Source organism: Crassostrea angulata, chromosome 10 (assembly GCF_025612915.1).
Source record: "Crassostrea angulata isolate pt1a10 chromosome 10, ASM2561291v2, whole genome shotgun sequence".
NCBI classification, from domain to species: domain Eukaryota; kingdom Metazoa; phylum Mollusca; class Bivalvia; order Ostreida; family Ostreidae; genus Magallana; species Magallana angulata.
Window position 1 is genome coordinate 52,832,251 of NC_069120.1, and position 17,806 is coordinate 52,850,056.

General features: G+C 37.7%; 2 protein-coding genes across 6 annotated transcripts in view; one reads left to right on the top strand and one right to left on the bottom strand.

Annotated features, from left to right (window-relative positions):
• On the top strand, window positions 1-13,296 carry LOC128166182 (inositol hexakisphosphate kinase 1-like). 2 transcript variants are annotated; one of them, XM_052831183.1, is made up of 6 exons: window positions 1-82; window positions 4,907-5,116; window positions 5,709-5,862; window positions 8,252-8,424; window positions 8,829-9,004; window positions 9,332-13,296. In XM_052831183.1, the coding sequence occupies exons 2-6, from the start codon at window positions 4,921-4,923 to the stop codon at window positions 9,764-9,766; spliced, it is 1,134 nt and encodes a 377-aa protein (XP_052687143.1). In that variant the 5' UTR covers window positions 1-82; window positions 4,907-4,920; the 3' UTR covers window positions 9,767-13,296. The 2 variants fall into 2 exon arrangements, with proteins under 2 accessions (XP_052687143.1, XP_052687142.1); XM_052831182.1 differs by lacking the exon at window positions 1-82 and adding an exon at window positions 2,336-3,089.
• Window positions 12,895-17,806, bottom strand: part of LOC128166164 (serine/threonine-protein phosphatase 6 regulatory ankyrin repeat subunit B-like) — a 19,801-nt gene continuing 14,889 nt past the window's right edge. For all 4 annotated transcript variants that reach the window (XM_052831150.1, XM_052831151.1, XM_052831152.1 and 1 more), the window contains 9 exons: window positions 17,347-17,451; window positions 17,162-17,263; window positions 16,979-17,077; window positions 16,747-16,887; window positions 16,557-16,664; window positions 16,063-16,467; window positions 13,994-15,365; window positions 13,740-13,889; window positions 12,895-13,651 (listed from right to left, as the gene is read on the bottom strand). In XM_052831150.1, the coding sequence (XP_052687110.1) occupies window positions 13,452-13,651; window positions 13,740-13,889; window positions 13,994-15,365; window positions 16,063-16,467; window positions 16,557-16,664; window positions 16,747-16,887; window positions 16,979-17,077; window positions 17,162-17,263; window positions 17,347-17,451 (2,682 nt within the window). In that variant the 3' untranslated portion in view covers window positions 12,895-13,451. The remainder of the gene's footprint in view (window positions 13,652-13,739; window positions 13,890-13,993; window positions 15,366-16,062; window positions 16,468-16,556; window positions 16,665-16,746; window positions 16,888-16,978; window positions 17,078-17,161; window positions 17,264-17,346; window positions 17,452-17,806) is intronic.

Consider the following 17,806-nt stretch of genomic DNA (forward strand, 5'->3'; position numbering starts at 1 on the left):
AATTTGTGTCACTTCCGGTAGGAAAAGCATCTAACGACTGCAACTACGCTTATAACTAAAATAACGTTGTATAATTTTCATGGTAAGTATTGTTTAATCGCATCTATGAAAGGAACAACATCTTTTACTCTTATTTTATATGATGCCATTATTCCATTCATAATGTTGCCGTAGAAAGCGTGAATAAACAGTAAAATGAGCGTATATTGTGAAATATTTTTTTAAAATTAAAAAAGCCCTGTAGCTTGGATAATATAAAGCTGCCAGTATTAGTGAGACAGATTTCGTTATTTTCTCACATGAAATCATTTCAATATAGCAAGAAATTGTAAACATGAAATTGTGAATAATGTAAATAAAATACTAGTAAGTTAGTTCCCAGGCCCTTGGATGTGTTTAGACCACAGTGGCTTGTGTAGAAGAAAAAAAAACAACGTAAAAAAAGTCATTAGTGGGTACTTTGGAGGAAAAATTACAAGGGAGAAAGCCGTGTTGGATACAGCCTCGCTTCATCAGCTCGATTCGTATTCCTTTATAAATGATTTTTCTTCAAGGTATCACAAGTATAATTTTTTTTTACACCAACATAAACAAACTTGTTGATTTCTCGCGTATAAACATTCAAAATCGAGAAGTCCTCTGGGGTTCCCACTTTTTTAACAATGTTTTTTTCCCTACACAAGGCCCTTTGGATAGACGATGATAATGAATTATCAAACCAATTAGATAATCTGTTCATATGATATATATGTATTTGTATTAAGTTGTGAGCTATCTAGTTTTCAAAGTTTTACAATTTCTCTGTTAGGAGTGTAATGAATGAAATACTGTAGTGTATATGTTAAGATTTGGCAAGGTAATATATCATCGCCAAGCCTAATGCAGCTAAAGTTAACACTCCCTGGTAGACATTAATAAGATAGAATAAAATGATTGTCATCAGTATAGATGCAATTAGAGTATAACATGATGGGAGATATAATGATGGATCAGACAAGAATTTGAACTCAGGTCCCCTGAAATTCTAGGGAGGTACGTGCTGTACCAACTGAACTACATGTATCTTACACCGGGGATCAAACCAGTCTGACAATCCCACTCCTCCCCCTCAAATGATCTTAGCCCTTTAAAACAACCAAGGTTCTTTCTCCTGTAAGGAGTTTACCTTTCAGCTCCAGGGGTTAGTCACAGCATCAAATGTATTGGGATTAAAGAATAATAACATCTTATTTCAAAGTGTAATTGATTTTAAAGAAAGGTTGTAAAGCAACAAGCTCAGTCATGGTTGTGAGTCATAATACATGTACTCCCTTTCCCTTAAATAAGTGGATTTTAGCCGGGCTCTGCTGAGCAGAGTCCTGGCTGCAGGCAGGCAAATCACCAAGTTTACTATAAATAGCACAAATTCAAAAGTAAACAAAAAACCAAACAGCGTCAAAGTAAAAGCTTTCGCTATACCAGATAGTTACACAAAGAGTCACGTTTTGTCAAAAGTGTTGGTATTTTGTTTTGTTTTTTTAATTTTGAGAAATTGTTTATCTTTTTTAGTTTTCTTATTAATAACGTGTTTTAAAAACAAGACTATGCATTTTGGACACATACAGTGCGCATGAATTTCCATGAATTACTTTGCTGCGCGTTGAAGAAATGGGGATTGGATATAACATAACGCTTGTTGCAAAATTCAAGGCAGCAACTGTTGAACTTTTTTCTACTAGACAAACATATTCTTGTTTTTAGCCGCTTACAAAATTTGGTAGCTCGCTGACGCTTTGCCGACATTAAAAGCATGAGAGAGAGAGAGAGAGAGAGAGAGAGAGAGAGAGAGAGAGAGAGAGAGAGAGAGAGAGAGAGAGATATTTTCAGTCTTTACTACACAATATGCGTAGACACACCAAAAGAGCCCGGCTTTCAGTACTTTGATTGTTATTAGTGGGGCATGGTCATGACTTGAGCTGAAAAAAAATTTAAAATTTATTTTGTTATTTTTCATATTGACAAAACATTACTAGGGTATAAATGATGGTCAACCAAAGTTTGAAAATAGGTTGTCAAGTAACAAGCGAGATGCAGTACATAGAATTCATGGCTGTGTACAGCTTTATAAAGCTCATAGCATGATTTGATTTTATAATTCTTTAATCTTTGTAATGACAAACTTGTTAGAAAAAACATAGCACTGATGATTAAAAACTTCATTTAGTAGGACACAAATACATGTATTTATTTTTATTTTACAGGTGATAGAAAATATATTTTACCTTAGAATGCATAAAATCTAAAATGAACAAGACATAAAAAAACCTATGTCTGCATGGTGTCCTTGCAATACTTATACATGTAAATATAAATGTATTTTTAATATCTTGATGAATAATTATGGCAATGTCCTAAAAATGACACAGAGTCTTTATAAAACATGTACTACATTCATTATCATTACTCAGCTTACTGTATATATAGAATTTGTTTTGACTGCAACCTTGCATTTCACCATGATAAACCATTGACTTGTTGTCTCAAGCTGCGCTATCTACATGTTCACAAGACCTTTTCTATTTGACTTTGATATGAGAGGCTAAAATTAAAATCATCAATGTCCTTATGACTTACATGTAGTCTAAATACCATTGAACTGAGCACTTGTAATGGTGTATTGAAGCACCAGTATTTGGAATTCCCTAAACAACTGGAAGTACTTGTATCATCCATTCATCTCTAATTAAGAGCAGAGTATGATGGAGATTTTATGCTAGAGTTATTAGTGCAGATAAGTGGTTTGTCATTTCTACTCTCTAATGATAGCCAGTGCAAATCCTAATTGATATGTATCACCAGTTGGCTACACCCAGTTTTGCTTTGATCAATCAGACCAGCGCTAGTTATATGCGCTGTGTGGGAAAAGGTCAAGGCCACAGCTACTCTTCTGTAATGAAGAAGGGCACTCACTAAATACCCTCCACTGTCAAATGGAGGGAGTGACAGAAACAAAACAGTTTGTGTGTGAGAGTTATAGGTGTATTCTGTGCTACAAACCAGGAAATGAATAGAATATCTGCTTGCTAGAATATCTATTCCAAACTAGTACCGTGAGTACATTACTAAATAATTTCTCTGTGACGGATGAATTTGAGTATAGATTATAAATATATGCAATACAAACTATTGGTTAAGTACATTAGAAATGAATTTTTAAAAGTTCACTGGCATCAGATCAGTATAAAATATTATTCATTTAAAGTCTCTCATCAATTAAACTTATGATTTTTTGGTTAAAGTAGTTGGGATGAACATAAAATAAACTTGTAGAATCCATGTTACCAGAAAGTCCTTTTTTATATACATCAACCTATAAATAATGATTTACAAATCCAAACTGCTTTTTATATTGTATTTTCCTAGTGACTTGCCCCTTATATTCGTTTATTTTTTTCCCTAATTAATGACTGTTGGCATCTGTAAAAAAGTTAAGAGTATTCATAATGTAAACAAATATAAATGACTGATATTGATCAAATTGGTTTCAATGTAAAAATATAGATTTTTCTCAAAAGGATATGTAAGCATATTACCAAGCTCAATGCTTTTTAATGTTGACCTAAAAGCAATAACATTTCATAATTGCTTAAGGGTAGCATGTGTTTAAACTTCCCTGAAAATCAATAGCATTTCAAAATATTCTTATATTTGTTGTTTCTCTGAGTACACAGTTTCTGCTAGGAAATCTTGGTATCAATAATTCTGTTTTGTCTCAAGAGTCTTAAAAAATTTTATGCAGTATAAGTGCAGTGTTTACTTAAAGCAAAAATTAATACCATGAAGAAATGTTTGTAGAAATCGCGTTGCCTTACTCTTCTGTTGAAAACCCGGGTACATGTAATCTTTGGATTACGGTAGGTGTTGTTTTTTCTTGATATAAACAAGGACAGGTAGTGGTTTGACACTGGAAGGGGCCCCTGCTGGAGCAAGCCAGTTATTGTGTGAGTGGAGAAAGGCGGTAGCATGCTGGGTTGTAATCTGTCACAATCCTATCAGGGCTTTGTTGTCCTTCACTAAGTAGAAGGAGAGTGTCTACTCTTATTTATTAAGATTGGTTTGTAGGTAAATTTATAGGTATTTTATGTATAAAACGGAAGACTTTAAAACAGAAGACTCTCATGAATGATATTTGCATTTTTCTTGATTAAGAGCTTTACTGTTTACTTAACTTGACTCGATCTGTTTTGAAGTTGATGTATCATAAATTATTTCATCACTAGTAAAACTTGAAACGGAGGAATGAAAAGATTTTTCTGGAATTTTCTTGCAACAGTATGTTGAAATATTTAGTTTAGGTATTGTATATTATGGTATATGTGGGTTACTTCAGACAGGATCCACTTAACACTGTTTGTTTGTTTGTTGTTCTGAACTGTGTGATGTATGTACAGCCGATTACAACTAGCCTTGTCCTATAACCAGGTCACTACTAACTCTCACTGTGGCTTTCTCTCCACTACTGACAGTTTAGCGGTAGATATTTCCTCAAGATTTAGGTAAATGCTGAGGTAGACAGTAGTACAGCAGCCTCAGCAGTGTCAGCACTAATTAACAGCTGCTAATGTAAAGACCTGTATAGTGTATACCTCTCAAGGTTTAGTGAGAGCTGAAGACTTAGGTAGACAAAATTACAGCAACCCCAACACTCATTAACAGCTCATTTTGGCCATTGATTTGACTATTCAGAAAGGTAGTTCAGAATTTATATGGAGAACATGTATATATCATGAATTTCATTTTCAGACTTTATTGGGAGTTGATATTGAGTATATTATTAATTTGAAGAACTTATGAGGAGTTGATATTCAGTTTATATATTTCAGACCTTATTTTGAGTTAATATTGAGTATAGTTATTTTACTTCCAGACCTTATCAGGAGGATGCCAGAGTGTAGCGGTGTTATGGGAGAGGAGTATGAATCTGTGCCGCTGCAGCCCTTTCTACACCAGGTCAGTGGACACACGGGGATGTTCCAGTACGACGACAAGACTGTGTGTAAACCACTGAACGTACGGGAATACAACTTTTACCTCAACGTACCACACAACCTTAAGCAGTTCACTGCAGAGTTCAGAGGTAAGAACCTCATACATGTATATTGTAGCCTCAAGCAGTTCACAGCAGAGTTCAGAGGTAAGAACCTGGTGTATTGTAAGTTTAACTACCGGTAGTTCACTGCAGAGTTCAGAGTAGTTTGACTTGTTCACAGCAGAGTTCAGAGGTAAGAACCTCGTGTATTGTAAGTTTACCTACATGGTAGTTTGCTGCAGAGTTCAGAGGTACGAACCTCATACCTGTATATTGTAGTTTACTGCAGAGTTTAGGACTGTGGCATGTTAGATGATCAGAATTTAGAGGTAAAAACTTTGTTTATTTTAACTTCAAGCAATTTTCAGCAATGACCACATAGTGAATCAAATCACACCAGAATTCAGGGGTAAAGACCTTGTGCATTTTAACCACAAGCTTTTCACAGCTGGATTCAGCGACAACAACAACCTCATATGCTGTACTCTCTGTCTATTATGCAATCCTAAATCAGTAGACTTCTAAGTCAGGGGATACTATTTCAGTCTCCAGAAAATAAAATCCTCAGCCTGGAAGTACTACATATACTATGACCTCTAGTACAATAACCTGTATTGTATGGTTTTGTTGTGTTTGTTAGGAACCATAGAAGTGGAGATTCACGAGGACAGTGACGGGTATGTGACAATCCTGGGTCATCGACCCACGTCCACTGACTGGCAGAAATCATCCAAGTGTGAAAACTTCTCCGAGAGGGCTTCACAGAAAGTCAAGAAAGAAGAAGGACAACACAGGTACCCATTTGTTTTACACTGGTTCAAATACCTGGCCCGGCTTTAATGTAGCTGCAGGTCTGTAGCTCCCGGTCTGAATAAATTTGGATGGTCGACCTGAGAGCTACAGGGCCTCCCATAGTAAAAAACTGCAATTTACGGCGCGCAAAAAATTGCGCTAGCTTTGGACTTACTAACCTTATTTCTATAAGCTATAGGATATTCTATGTAAAAACTGAGTATTTTTAAGTTCTTCATTCAATTTACTACTGATATTGGTACTTTACTTGCCGCAAACTTTCTCTTAAAACACGCTACCAACCTTGGAAATTGAAGTATTAAATTTACGTCGAGAATGAGAGTCGCTATTTTTACATGTAAACAAACTGCACCACTTCACTTTACAGGGCTGGTGATAGTGTTTATAAAAAATTTTCAGAGGCAAGTAAAGTAATGATTTCTGTAGTAAAATGTCGGAGGATTTTTTTAGAATCAAATATTTGTGTAGAATGTGTTCAGAAATATGGTTAATCAGTCCAAAGCTAGCGCAATTTTTTGTGCGCCGTAAATTGCAGTTATTTACTATGGGAGGCCCTGTAGCTCCCAGGTCATCCACCCAAATTTATTCAGACCGGGAGCTACAGACCTGCAGCTAGGCTTTAATGCTGAATGTTTTACACTGGTACAATGTCATGCTCCTTGCTAAGAAGTGGATTGTCAAGGCATGTCTGGGGCATGTTCATATTGTGTAGTTGATGTGTGTTTACAAGTCATTGATTGATGGGGATTTTCTGATGATCTAATGAATAATGATTTGTTTGCATTCAATGAAAGACAAGGGTATTTGGGACCAGAATTTTTCACAGTTAAGATCATCCTAATTATTTATAAATTTTCACATTACTGCTTGTAATTTTCAGTGAAAGGACTACAGTAGCACACAGCTGCTCTCCCATCTAAGGTTAAAAAGAGTCACTTTCAGTTCATTGAATCAAAAGATATTTTTGAAATATTATACATGTTTAATTTTGGCTGTGGGTACATAAAACACCATCATAGGTTTAGAAGAAACATGTAAGGTAACTGTGATATAATGAGGTGTAGAAACATGTAAGGTAACTGTGATATAATGAGGTGTAGGGGTTTATTGGAATCTCAGTGTTACATGGAAGGTAACTGTGATATAATGAGGTGTGGGGGTTTATTGGAATCTCAGTGTTACATGGAAGGTAACTGTGATATAATGAGGTGTAGAAACATGTAAGGTAACTGTGATATAATGAGGTGTAGGGGTTTATTGGAATCTCAGTGTTACATGTAAGGTAACTGTGATATAATGGGTGTGGGGGTTTATTGGAATCTCAGTGTTACATGTAAGGTAACTGTGATATAATGGGTGTGGGGGTTTATTGGAATCTCAGTGTTACATGTTAGATAACTGTGATATAATGGGTGTGGGGGTTTATTGGAATCTCACTGTTACATGTAAGGTAACTGTGATATAATGGGTGTGGGGGTTTATTGGAATCTCACTGTTACATGTAAGGTAACTGTGATATAATGGGTGTGGGGGTTTATTGGAATCTCAGTGTTACATGTAAGGTAACTGTGATATAATGAGGTGTGGGGGTTTATTGGAATCTCAGTGTTACATGTAAGGTAACTGTGATATAATGAGGTGTGGGGGTTTATTGGAATCTCAGTGTTACATGTAAGGTAACTGTGATATAATGGGTGTGGGGGGTTATTGGAATCTCAGTGTTACATGTATGGTAACTGTGATATAATGAGGTGTGGGGGGTTATTGGAATCTCAGTGTTACATGTAAGGTAACTGTGATATAATGAGGAGTGGGGGGTTATTGGAATCTCAGTGTTACATGTAAGGTAACTGTGATATAATGGGTGTGGGGGTTTATTGGAATCTCAGTGTGGATCAGTCTATATGTCTGTCTGTATGTGTATAGACATGATTTTGCCAAGGCATGTTCCAAAAAGCAAACAAATTTATTTTTTAGGAAATGTTGTACAATAGTTATTGGACATATAAAGCTGTAGCCTTATGATTTTTCATAAGTGGATTCCTCAGTCTGTATTGAACCGTAACCATTGTTCTTTGAGATATCAAAGACTCATACTTTAGTTATCAAACCAATGTCAAAAATTACAATATCAACATTGCATTTACTGTATTCAAAACAGGCTTTGCCAGGAATATAATTTTTAGTTGGTTAATCATATTCATGCATTTCTGCACATCAGGCAGCAATTTTAGTTTACTATACTGATTATGAAATATTTCATATTCTCAAACCAAAATTCATAAAATTTGAAAAACATGTTTGTAGTAAGTGACTATTGGGAACTTGCTGTATTTCAATGTTATTGAGATCTGACCTTTCTATTTTAAGCTTACGACTTCTAAGAAGTGGCAGTGTTGAGGTTAGTACTCAGACTGACCAGGTTTTTGACTCACAAGACTCAACAAATAAAACAGAAAACATCAATCCCTGGAGCCTGCGTTGTCATAAGAAGACGCTGACCAAATTGAGGAAAGCCAACCAGGGGCCGGTCACTCACTGCAGTATCCTTTGATTCATGCTCCGTGCTCACACCCATATACGAGTGTATCGTCTCTGGATTTCAAAAGTCTAGGAAATATTTTGTACAAACAGATGAATTAGCTTGGCAAATAATGAGTTAATACTCTTTATGCGGATCCAGATAATTTTTCCAAAGGGGGACCTAGACCTGTTTTTGGTAAATTTAATATGTGAATTAAATTTTTCCAGGGGGGGCCAAAACCCTCTCTTCCCCCACCCCCCCCCCCTTGATCCGTGCGTGACTCTTATTTCTAGCTTTACTGTAATACATTGTTACATAAATTGTACAATGTTTATGCAATTCAGCATTCTTTCTGGTAGTGGTAACCCAATCTATAATTGATATAAGGTGAGTGTAGAAATGAGTCCTTGACCACCCTCTCAGAATTCATCTTGTTGGAGAATGTGGCAGCTCAGTACTGTCACCCAAGCATCCTGGACCTGAAGATGGGCACGCGCCAACACGGGGATGACGTCTCGCCGGACAAGAAGGAGCGGTTCATGAAGAAGTGCCAGAACACGACCTCCAGCAGCCTCGGGGTCAGGATCTGTGGGATGCAGGTAAATAGTGGGGATCATCTCATAATGCATTATATGTATATACAGTCTTTTTGGAACCTTTCAAAACACCTTATCCCTATATATTACATGTAGTAGTAAAGTATTCACTGGGGACCCACTAATAACACTAGTTCCTATGTATCAATACCATAGGTAATCATTGGGGACCCTCTCATTGCACAACATCTGATCAGTTTTACAGGTTGTCAATGACAATATATTTTGTAGTAAAAATTTTTGTGAAGAGAACAAGACTGGGCATCTTTTAAAGTTAAGATTAATATTTAAAATTATTACAAATACATTTTAGTATTTTCTTTCATGCAGGTTTATCAGGAAGACAGTGATAAATATGTCTGTGTCAATAAATACTATGGAAGAAGTTTAGGTGTGGACGGTTTCAAACAGACATTGCACCAGTTTCTCCACAACGGCTTTGTACTGAGGAAAGACTTGTTAGATCCAATCATACAAAAGCTTAAGGACCTTCACCGACACATTCAGTCACATGACACGTACCGCTTCTACTCCAGCTCACTCCTCATCATGTACGACAGCAGCTCTCAGGACGACCACCCGGGCAAGGGCCTGGGCAATGACAAGGCTGGCCCGGGCTCCAACCCGGTGGATGTGCGCATGATTGACTTTGCCCACAGCACCCACAGTGGGTTCCAGAATGACACGACTGTCCACTCGGGCCCAGATCAGGGCTATTTGTACGGACTAAAGAATCTTATTGACGTTTTCACTGACATGAGATGAGTTGTCGTCGACGGAAAATTGATAATTCTGTCGTTCTGAGAGGAGAAAGCCAGTGAGTGTGCATTGTTTGCATGCATAAGAGTACATTTGCATGTATTCTGACAGAGTATGAGAACTCTGATCCAATGGAAATAGTACACAAGTCATAGACATATACACGTTTTATAGATATATAGATATTACCAGAACCTTTTATCATTTTGGCAAATGAGTGGATATTATTTCTTCAGATCACTTCGGCTCATTAAGGCATATAAACTATCCTGATGAATGGATATAAACTATTATTATTATAGACTCACAAAAGGATATAAAATCCTTCATATCATAGACTGAAAAAATGGATATAAACCCTTCATATCACTATAGGCTAGATAATGGATATGAAAACCTCATGAAGTTATAGACTGATGGATATGAGCACTTATTAATGCATACATATAGGCTGATAGTTAAACCTTCCTCATCATGTGCACCGGTAAATGGATGTAATGACTCTTGCCTCATAATAGACATGGATATAGACACTTTGTAGGTACTGGTACACACAAATACCTTGAACATTGTTATAGTTGATCAAAGGGACATAAACCTCACACATTATTATGGACTCACCACTGATACATGTACATATTTATTGTTATATTTTGGTTTTGTACAGAATTGATGTTTGTTATTTGTGATACATGACATTAACTGAGGGATGCATGTACTCCTCTTTTGTTCTTCATATTGGAGAGTTCATTTAAACTTTTATAAATACACCAGAAAACACAGAGTTGTTGTCAGGTTTTAAAACAGAGCTTAGTTTTATTTTCTCAAAAAGAAACTGGGAGCTTTTGTTATTACTTCCATGTCTTGTTATTGCAACTCATTTATTCAACTTTTTTTTTTAAAAAGAAGTTTTTTGTAAAAAAAAAAAAAAAACAAACCTCAAAGTTCAGGATGATGTATATGGTTTTTCATAATTTCATATGATGACTTTCTCACAGTAAAATCATGAAGTGCTTTTGCAAGCCATCTCATCTCAAAATGTGTAAACTCTTTTTGTGATTAAAAAAGTGACCAGATCATGGTGTTTTCCACAACATTGATGAAAATGAAAAGTGACCCTTTGGGACCATCTCAATCTCACTAAAATTTAAACATTCAGAATTTGACGGTTTAAATTTTGTTAATTTTTGTAGGTTTGTTATTTAGTTATTAGCTCATCTCAAATGAGGGGTTCAAATACTATGGAATCATTAACTTTTGAGGGGGTCAATTTTCTTAGATATCATTGATTTACATATTAATGGGGACAGAAGTTTTTAGGAAATACTAATGAGGGGCCCAACAGAATGCACAAACATTGAGTCACCATAAATTTCAATGATTCCACAGTAAGCTTTAGTGCAGCATTTCATGCGTAATTGTCCTTAAAAATTAGATGATTTTTGATAATTAGTTTGACAAAAATATTCTTGGGTGATAAGTGAAAGCAGTGTAACCCCCTCTCCTAAAATTTATTTTCTTTTCCTACCCAAAATTATTAGTCCTCTTTTGAATTGAAGAAAATTTGATATAATTGAGAGAGCTAATATGAAAATTTCTCTTGAGAATCTGATATGTTGGTATAAAAAATTTTGTTTGAGGGAAATAAATTTTTCTAGAGACCTATATGTCATTCCTGGTGTAATTTAACAATTCCAACTGGTGTGGGAGATTTTTTGTTATCAGCCTGGATTGTATAGAAAATGGACTTTATTACCATGATTATATATAAATATTATGATGTTTAAAACCAGAACTAATGATCTCATGCTTTGGTTTGGTGAATGGTGGTGAATTGTGTATTTTAAGTGGCTGGAAACATTTCCCATCCCTAATCCTGGGAGATCTTTTCTTCATGCCCTCGGTTGCTTGTTCGATGTTTGAACTTGCAAAGTATATAGTCGCAAGTTTGAATGGTAGTAACATTTGTAACAAACAACTATTTACAGTTAAAGTAAAGACTAAGATTTATATTTAAGAGTCTTGATATACAAATTTACAATGTGTGAAATCAGATAGTCAGCAATCTATCCATTGAGTCTTTAAGTTGTGAATTTTTATAATTGTTAAATGTGTTTACAAGATGCAATGTTTATGTCTTTTTTTTGTTCGTTTGATGTATTTACTTTTAAGTAATTGTGAATTTGCTATATCCCAACATCAGTAAGAAACATTTCAGATATTTCATTCAAAGTACATGACTTCCTGGTTGTCTTGATTTGTTTGTTTAATGGTATTCAAAGGGTTAATGAGCAAGTCTCCAATAATGTTAAATGGCTAAGTAGAATCAATCAGAATTAAAGGTCTGATTCATGAACATGTTGACAACACTTATAGCATTCATAGCAGTGACTGCATGTATTCATATGGTACCTATTCATCTCTGGAGAAAAAATCTTTAGTACTTGTAATTAGTTTTAAATAGGGACACTTGTACACCACAGACGACACAAACTGGTCTTAATGTCCTTGTATCAAGAACAAAAGTTTGGAAGAGATTAGGTTGTCAGTAATGGTGGCAGACACAGGATGCCACTCTGCAGCAGTGCACCTTAGATTAAGTCCCCTTCTTAAGCACAATATACCAATATACAGCAACAAAGCCTAACATACCCCCCCCCCCCCCTCTTCTCCGACACAGTCTCGATACTCTATTTGGTTTCAGTCAGCAATCCCTTAATTGCACGAGATGGACTTGCATTCCAGGGACATTGGCAGCATCTCCCATGTTTTGTGTTACTCCTGATAATTTTAGAGGTTCAAACCTGGTTTTTTTATTCAGTGTCTTGAAGTTTTAAGAATTTCTAACATGATTTATGTTGTAAATTAGTATCATCTGCAATAGAAACTTCCATGTTGTGATTATCATCTCAGGGAGTCATTTTGCATCGTTGACAGTTTAGGGGTAGGGGACCAGCTTACTAGTCATATACGGTGTCTCACAATGAGGACCAGTCTAGTCACGTGATGTCTAACTATTTCCCATGCTATTGACTACAACTGACAAGACAAACCTTGCTACCGTATCTTGGCGTCATACTGTAGTATTAAGAGTTGATAAAAAGCATTTTTTTTTGTCCACGGAAAAGAATTTAAAAAAAAAAACCAATACACAAAAATTCCTGTATATGTATTAAAATATTTTTTTGACAGGAGGTCTTGTATGTTTCTTGGTCATTGAAATACTGTAGAGATGTGAATACATGTATATTCATTCAATTATTAAGCTTTGTCCCCCTTAGATTAATTATTCATATTGATGCAATATAAACCAAAGTGTCTCATTCTGGTACACTTTGGACTGTTTCAGTAGTATTCAATATAGTGTTTAGTTAAGGTACATTAGTTGCATGTTGACATTAGAAAAAGACCTTTTACATGTGACTGAATGGCAAAGCTACATGGATTGTGATGTTTTGTTTATAGAGACATATCTTTACTCTATGAGAATTTTATGTGTTGTAAAGTTATCTTTGCAATAAAAAAGCAAAATCTTTGGTATTTTTCGGAGTTGTTGATGTTAATGTTTAAATTTCCACAAACATCTGAGGCAAAGATACATGGTGTATTTTTAAATCTTAATAAACATAAACTGTTCACTCGTATAATGTCCCAAGGTAAGGCACACGCTCAAAGGACAGAGTTGCCTTTTCTAAGTAATGGTGGCACTGTCTTTTTCGAAACCAGACACACCCTTGTTGACTGCGTCGTTCTCATCTTCATCTGAGAGATTTGTACCGATGTTTTCCATCCCTTGCATGGATTGGTATTTCTTCACAACCATTGGCCAGTCCACCACGTCTTCGAGCCGCAAGGGGCCGTTCCCGTGGTGTGACACACGAAGAAATCCCCCTACAACAAATACAGGAAAGATTTTTATATTGTTGTAAAAGTGACCACATAATTTCTTCGTTTTGCTCCATCTCTACCGAGTACTTACCGTCAGGAGCTACTTGGGTGTTTCTCCTGACCACATTCTTTAACCACCCTGCATTGTGCGCTAAAAGATCCACGGACCGGGAATCGGAAAACGCATCGATGTCGTCATCATCGCTAATGTATTCATCAGCATGGACGCTGCACAGCTTACCTGAAAAGGAGATATTTCATTAATTTCAACGGACTCTCAACGCTTTGTATAGCGTTGCTCATGCAACTTACAGAACAATCTTTGAAAGCTAGACGTGTACATACCTTTGTGTTTATATATGGCCCGGCAGTACGTAAAGAGCTTTGTGAACAGGTTTAGTGGGGAAGGGGTAGCTGAAGTCTTGTTCATGTTACGAATTAGTTTCGCCCTCCCGAACTTCCACTCTGTGTCTGATTGTTGTTGGATTCTCTGGTAAGTGTCCGACATCATGGCGATCAAAAGATTGATCAGTACTACTAAGGTCACCATCATGTAAATCCCAAAGGTCACTTTGGCCATGTCCACCACCCAGATCGGACTTTGATTGGTTGTAGGTAAACCGTCAGGATCTACAAGTCCAAACAAAGAGAAAAAGAGGAGACCGAAGGACTCGACGAGGGTGATCTGTGAGACGTGGGCCTCTCCATTCCCGTCCCCCAGGCCCTGGCTGGGGTTGACCGTCTTTGGGGCGTAGACGGGTTGGTAAATCGCCAGTAAATGTAACGTGAATCCAGCGATAAATATCAACAAGATGACAAGAAACCGAGTCAAGTCTTTCAGTAAATCACGGATAATGATGGCCCATGGACCGAATAAATGGTGGAAGGACAAAAAGTCTAACAACTGTACGAAACACATCAAAAGGGCCCAGGCAAAGAAATAGTTTCGAATGAATATGAGCAGCAGTCTATCGTTTGTGTCGAATGCAAACGCTAGCACGTGACAAAATACTCCAATTGCACTAATTCCTATGGAAATAACCTTGACCCATCCGAGTCCTCCTCTGTCACCGGGATTTGTCAATTCTGACACGAGAAGTCCCGATAACCATGACAACAGGAGCCATTCATAGACACTGGGGATCATGGAAGCAGACTGCCAGATAGGTGCGCGGGGATACACGACAGTCAGGAGAAACAACAACATCAGGTACAGGTGACTCACAAGGTATGCCATGAACTTGATGATGGGAACACGGTTAAATCGATGACGAAGGGGCAGAGAGAACACAAGCCAGATGATGGGAATGAATAGAAAGGTCATAAACACCATCACGATCTTCCACGTCGCCCATTTCAGATTTCCCATCCATACATCTGTAAGGTACTTCTGGACGGCGGGATGTGACACCACCTCCTTCTGCTCGTTCTCAATGAGGACGTCTAAGAACGGCGTTCCGTTACAGTCGACGGCCTTCAGAATGTGACCCGCACTGTTGGCGCTGGCAGCAATGGCCAGGAGTTCCGTCGCCATGTTCTCGCAGTAATCTCCCGCTGAAGTCAAATCACGTGAACGCTCCTTTTCTCTCACGGCCAGAATTCGAAAATTGTTTGAGAGTTTAGCGGCAGTATCTACCGGAGCAGGAGAGAGCAAAATGAATTCTTCAATGCACTTGTTGCGGCTGTTCTTTCCACATACCATTAAATCAAACACAAACTGAAAGAAAAATAAAACGATTTTTACTCTACCCCCAGACTCAATCACACCTTATGGGATAACCCTAACGAACGCCCAAAATGATTTTCGGATCGTTCGTCTCCGTTTGCATGCGTATTTGTCTATTTCCTTATTTAGCGAGTTCGTTTAATGTTCGGTGATGTCCGATGAATTCATCTTTCGGCAGAAAGTTTTGAGCTTATTGAAAACTTGGAATGGATACTATATAATAAACAATAGATGCCGTTTAAATACGTTGGCTTTGCAATATCATGCGTCTTGTACGAAACTCATGCAGTCCTTTTACCCTGCCTTTAGTCTGGTCCGTATGACCCTAATCATAACCGTATATAGTATAACCATTGGATGTGGTAAAGATTAGGGGGACGTGCTCTGACGTGGCCGGTAAACAACTGATATAATTCCATTAAAAACAATTTTTTAAGAGTTTTTTTAGCCGGTATTTATTCATTTCGTACACGACGACGTATGTTCGTTATTATCCGTTTTATACCTACACCTATCGCAAGACTCCAACAGCGGCGTAGACTTCCTTCATGAATGAGAAACAACAGATTGCAATATGTCGCCGTTTCTGCATCCGTTTGACGCCCGTTAGCGCTATCAAATGAGGCGTGATTGTGTGGACTTTAAAAAAGAAAAGAAATTCAAATGATGTATCAAACAAAGTTCCTACCTTTTTATCATCCATCAAGTGGTTCGTGTTGTGGTCACGTTTCATTAGAAAACTCAGGACGTCGGAGTGGTTGGCGGCCGCGGCGAAACATATGGACACTTTGCCTTCCTTTGTTTCAAACTTCGGAGAAGCCCCACTTTCTGTTAAGAGCTTCACAACGTTCAAATACCCTGCCTTGGCGGCGAAATGGAGAGCCGTCCAGCCATTTTTGTCACAAGCGTTTATGTCGGCTCCTTGTCCCAACAACAGCGACACCATGAATATGTGACCGTTAGCAGCCGCTAGGTGGAGCGCCGTACGACCTCTTTTATCTTTGACGTGAAGTTGTGTCGTTGATTTACTTAACAGCAAGGAAACGACTGAAGAGTGTCCGCCTTGAGCAGCAAGATGGAGTGGGATTGCTCCCTATGGATAGCAAAGAAATGACACGTGGTTAAAAATAAAAATAAACCATCAGGAATTTTAACCTTTGACATGGATGGTCAGACATTTACCTGTGAGTTGGTGGAAACGTCCGCTTGGACGCCCGGTGAATTCAGAAGCAGACGAACCAGACCTTCGTGACCAGACTGCGCGGCAAGATGGAGGGGTGTCAACCCGGACTGAAATTGGGGAAAATTACATGTTAGTTTTCCTTACTGATAAATAATTACCAATACAGAATATTATTAGGATTAATTTTACCTCCGCTCCTAGATCTTTTAACCAAGAATCACCTCCCCCAGGATGCTCGCTTTTCACGGTGGCGGGAACTTTCGTCAGCATCTCTCTAACAAAGTCTACTTGTCCGTAATGTGCAGCGCAGTGAATAGCACTGAGGCCGGTCTAAAACAAGCACAAAAACACAAGTCTTTTTCCTTCTTATTCTTTGACACTTTCTCTTACAGAGTTCATCAAAGTCTTCATTTATTTTTACCTTTTTGCTGGTGATTCTCCAGTTCACGTGACCATCTAAAGCGTCCAGTATGTTGACGTGACCATACCTGGCACACAGGTGGATAGCGGTCATTCCGTCCTACATCAGTTATCAACCAAGTCAGATAATGTCCAAAACACGAAAACAAAGAACCAACAGAAATAAAAGAAAAGACAAACTTACGGCGTTCTCGTCCGTGGCTGATGCCCCTGCTTTCAGAAGAACTTCGACCACCTCCTTGTGGCCCCCAGCCGCCGCTAGATGTAGTGCTGTGGAGTTATTCGTCTACAAAATAACCTACATAGTCATCTAGTTGTCAGTATCTCATAGGAGTAAACGTACAGCGATATGAAGACGGACTCTCTTACCCGGTTTCTGGCTGTGGTGACGACGGATCTGTTGAACTTCATAAGTTCCCGGATGACCGCCACACTCCCTTTGTCGGCTGCAATATGTGCGCAGGTCATACCGTTCTACAACAGGGAAACGCTGGAATGAACTTTGGCTCAATATAATCGAAGATCAAAAATGTCTGTGCATGCAAGCTTATTGAAGGAATTTGGCGTACTCTATTTCCAAAGAAGATGTACCTATTTCTGAATCGAACTAATTTTCTAAATGATAACAAAACTATTGTTTTACGTTTCTCACTAAAACTCCACTCTGGGGGAAACTACCGGTATTTAGTGAACTATTTACTAATTACTTTATTAAGGATTTTAGGATGGGTGTTAACACAAAGCAATTGACAGCTAGAAGCACTCATGCAACATGAACACAACACTCCAGCGGTGGTACTGTGGTCGGGATGGAGGAATTCGATACCAA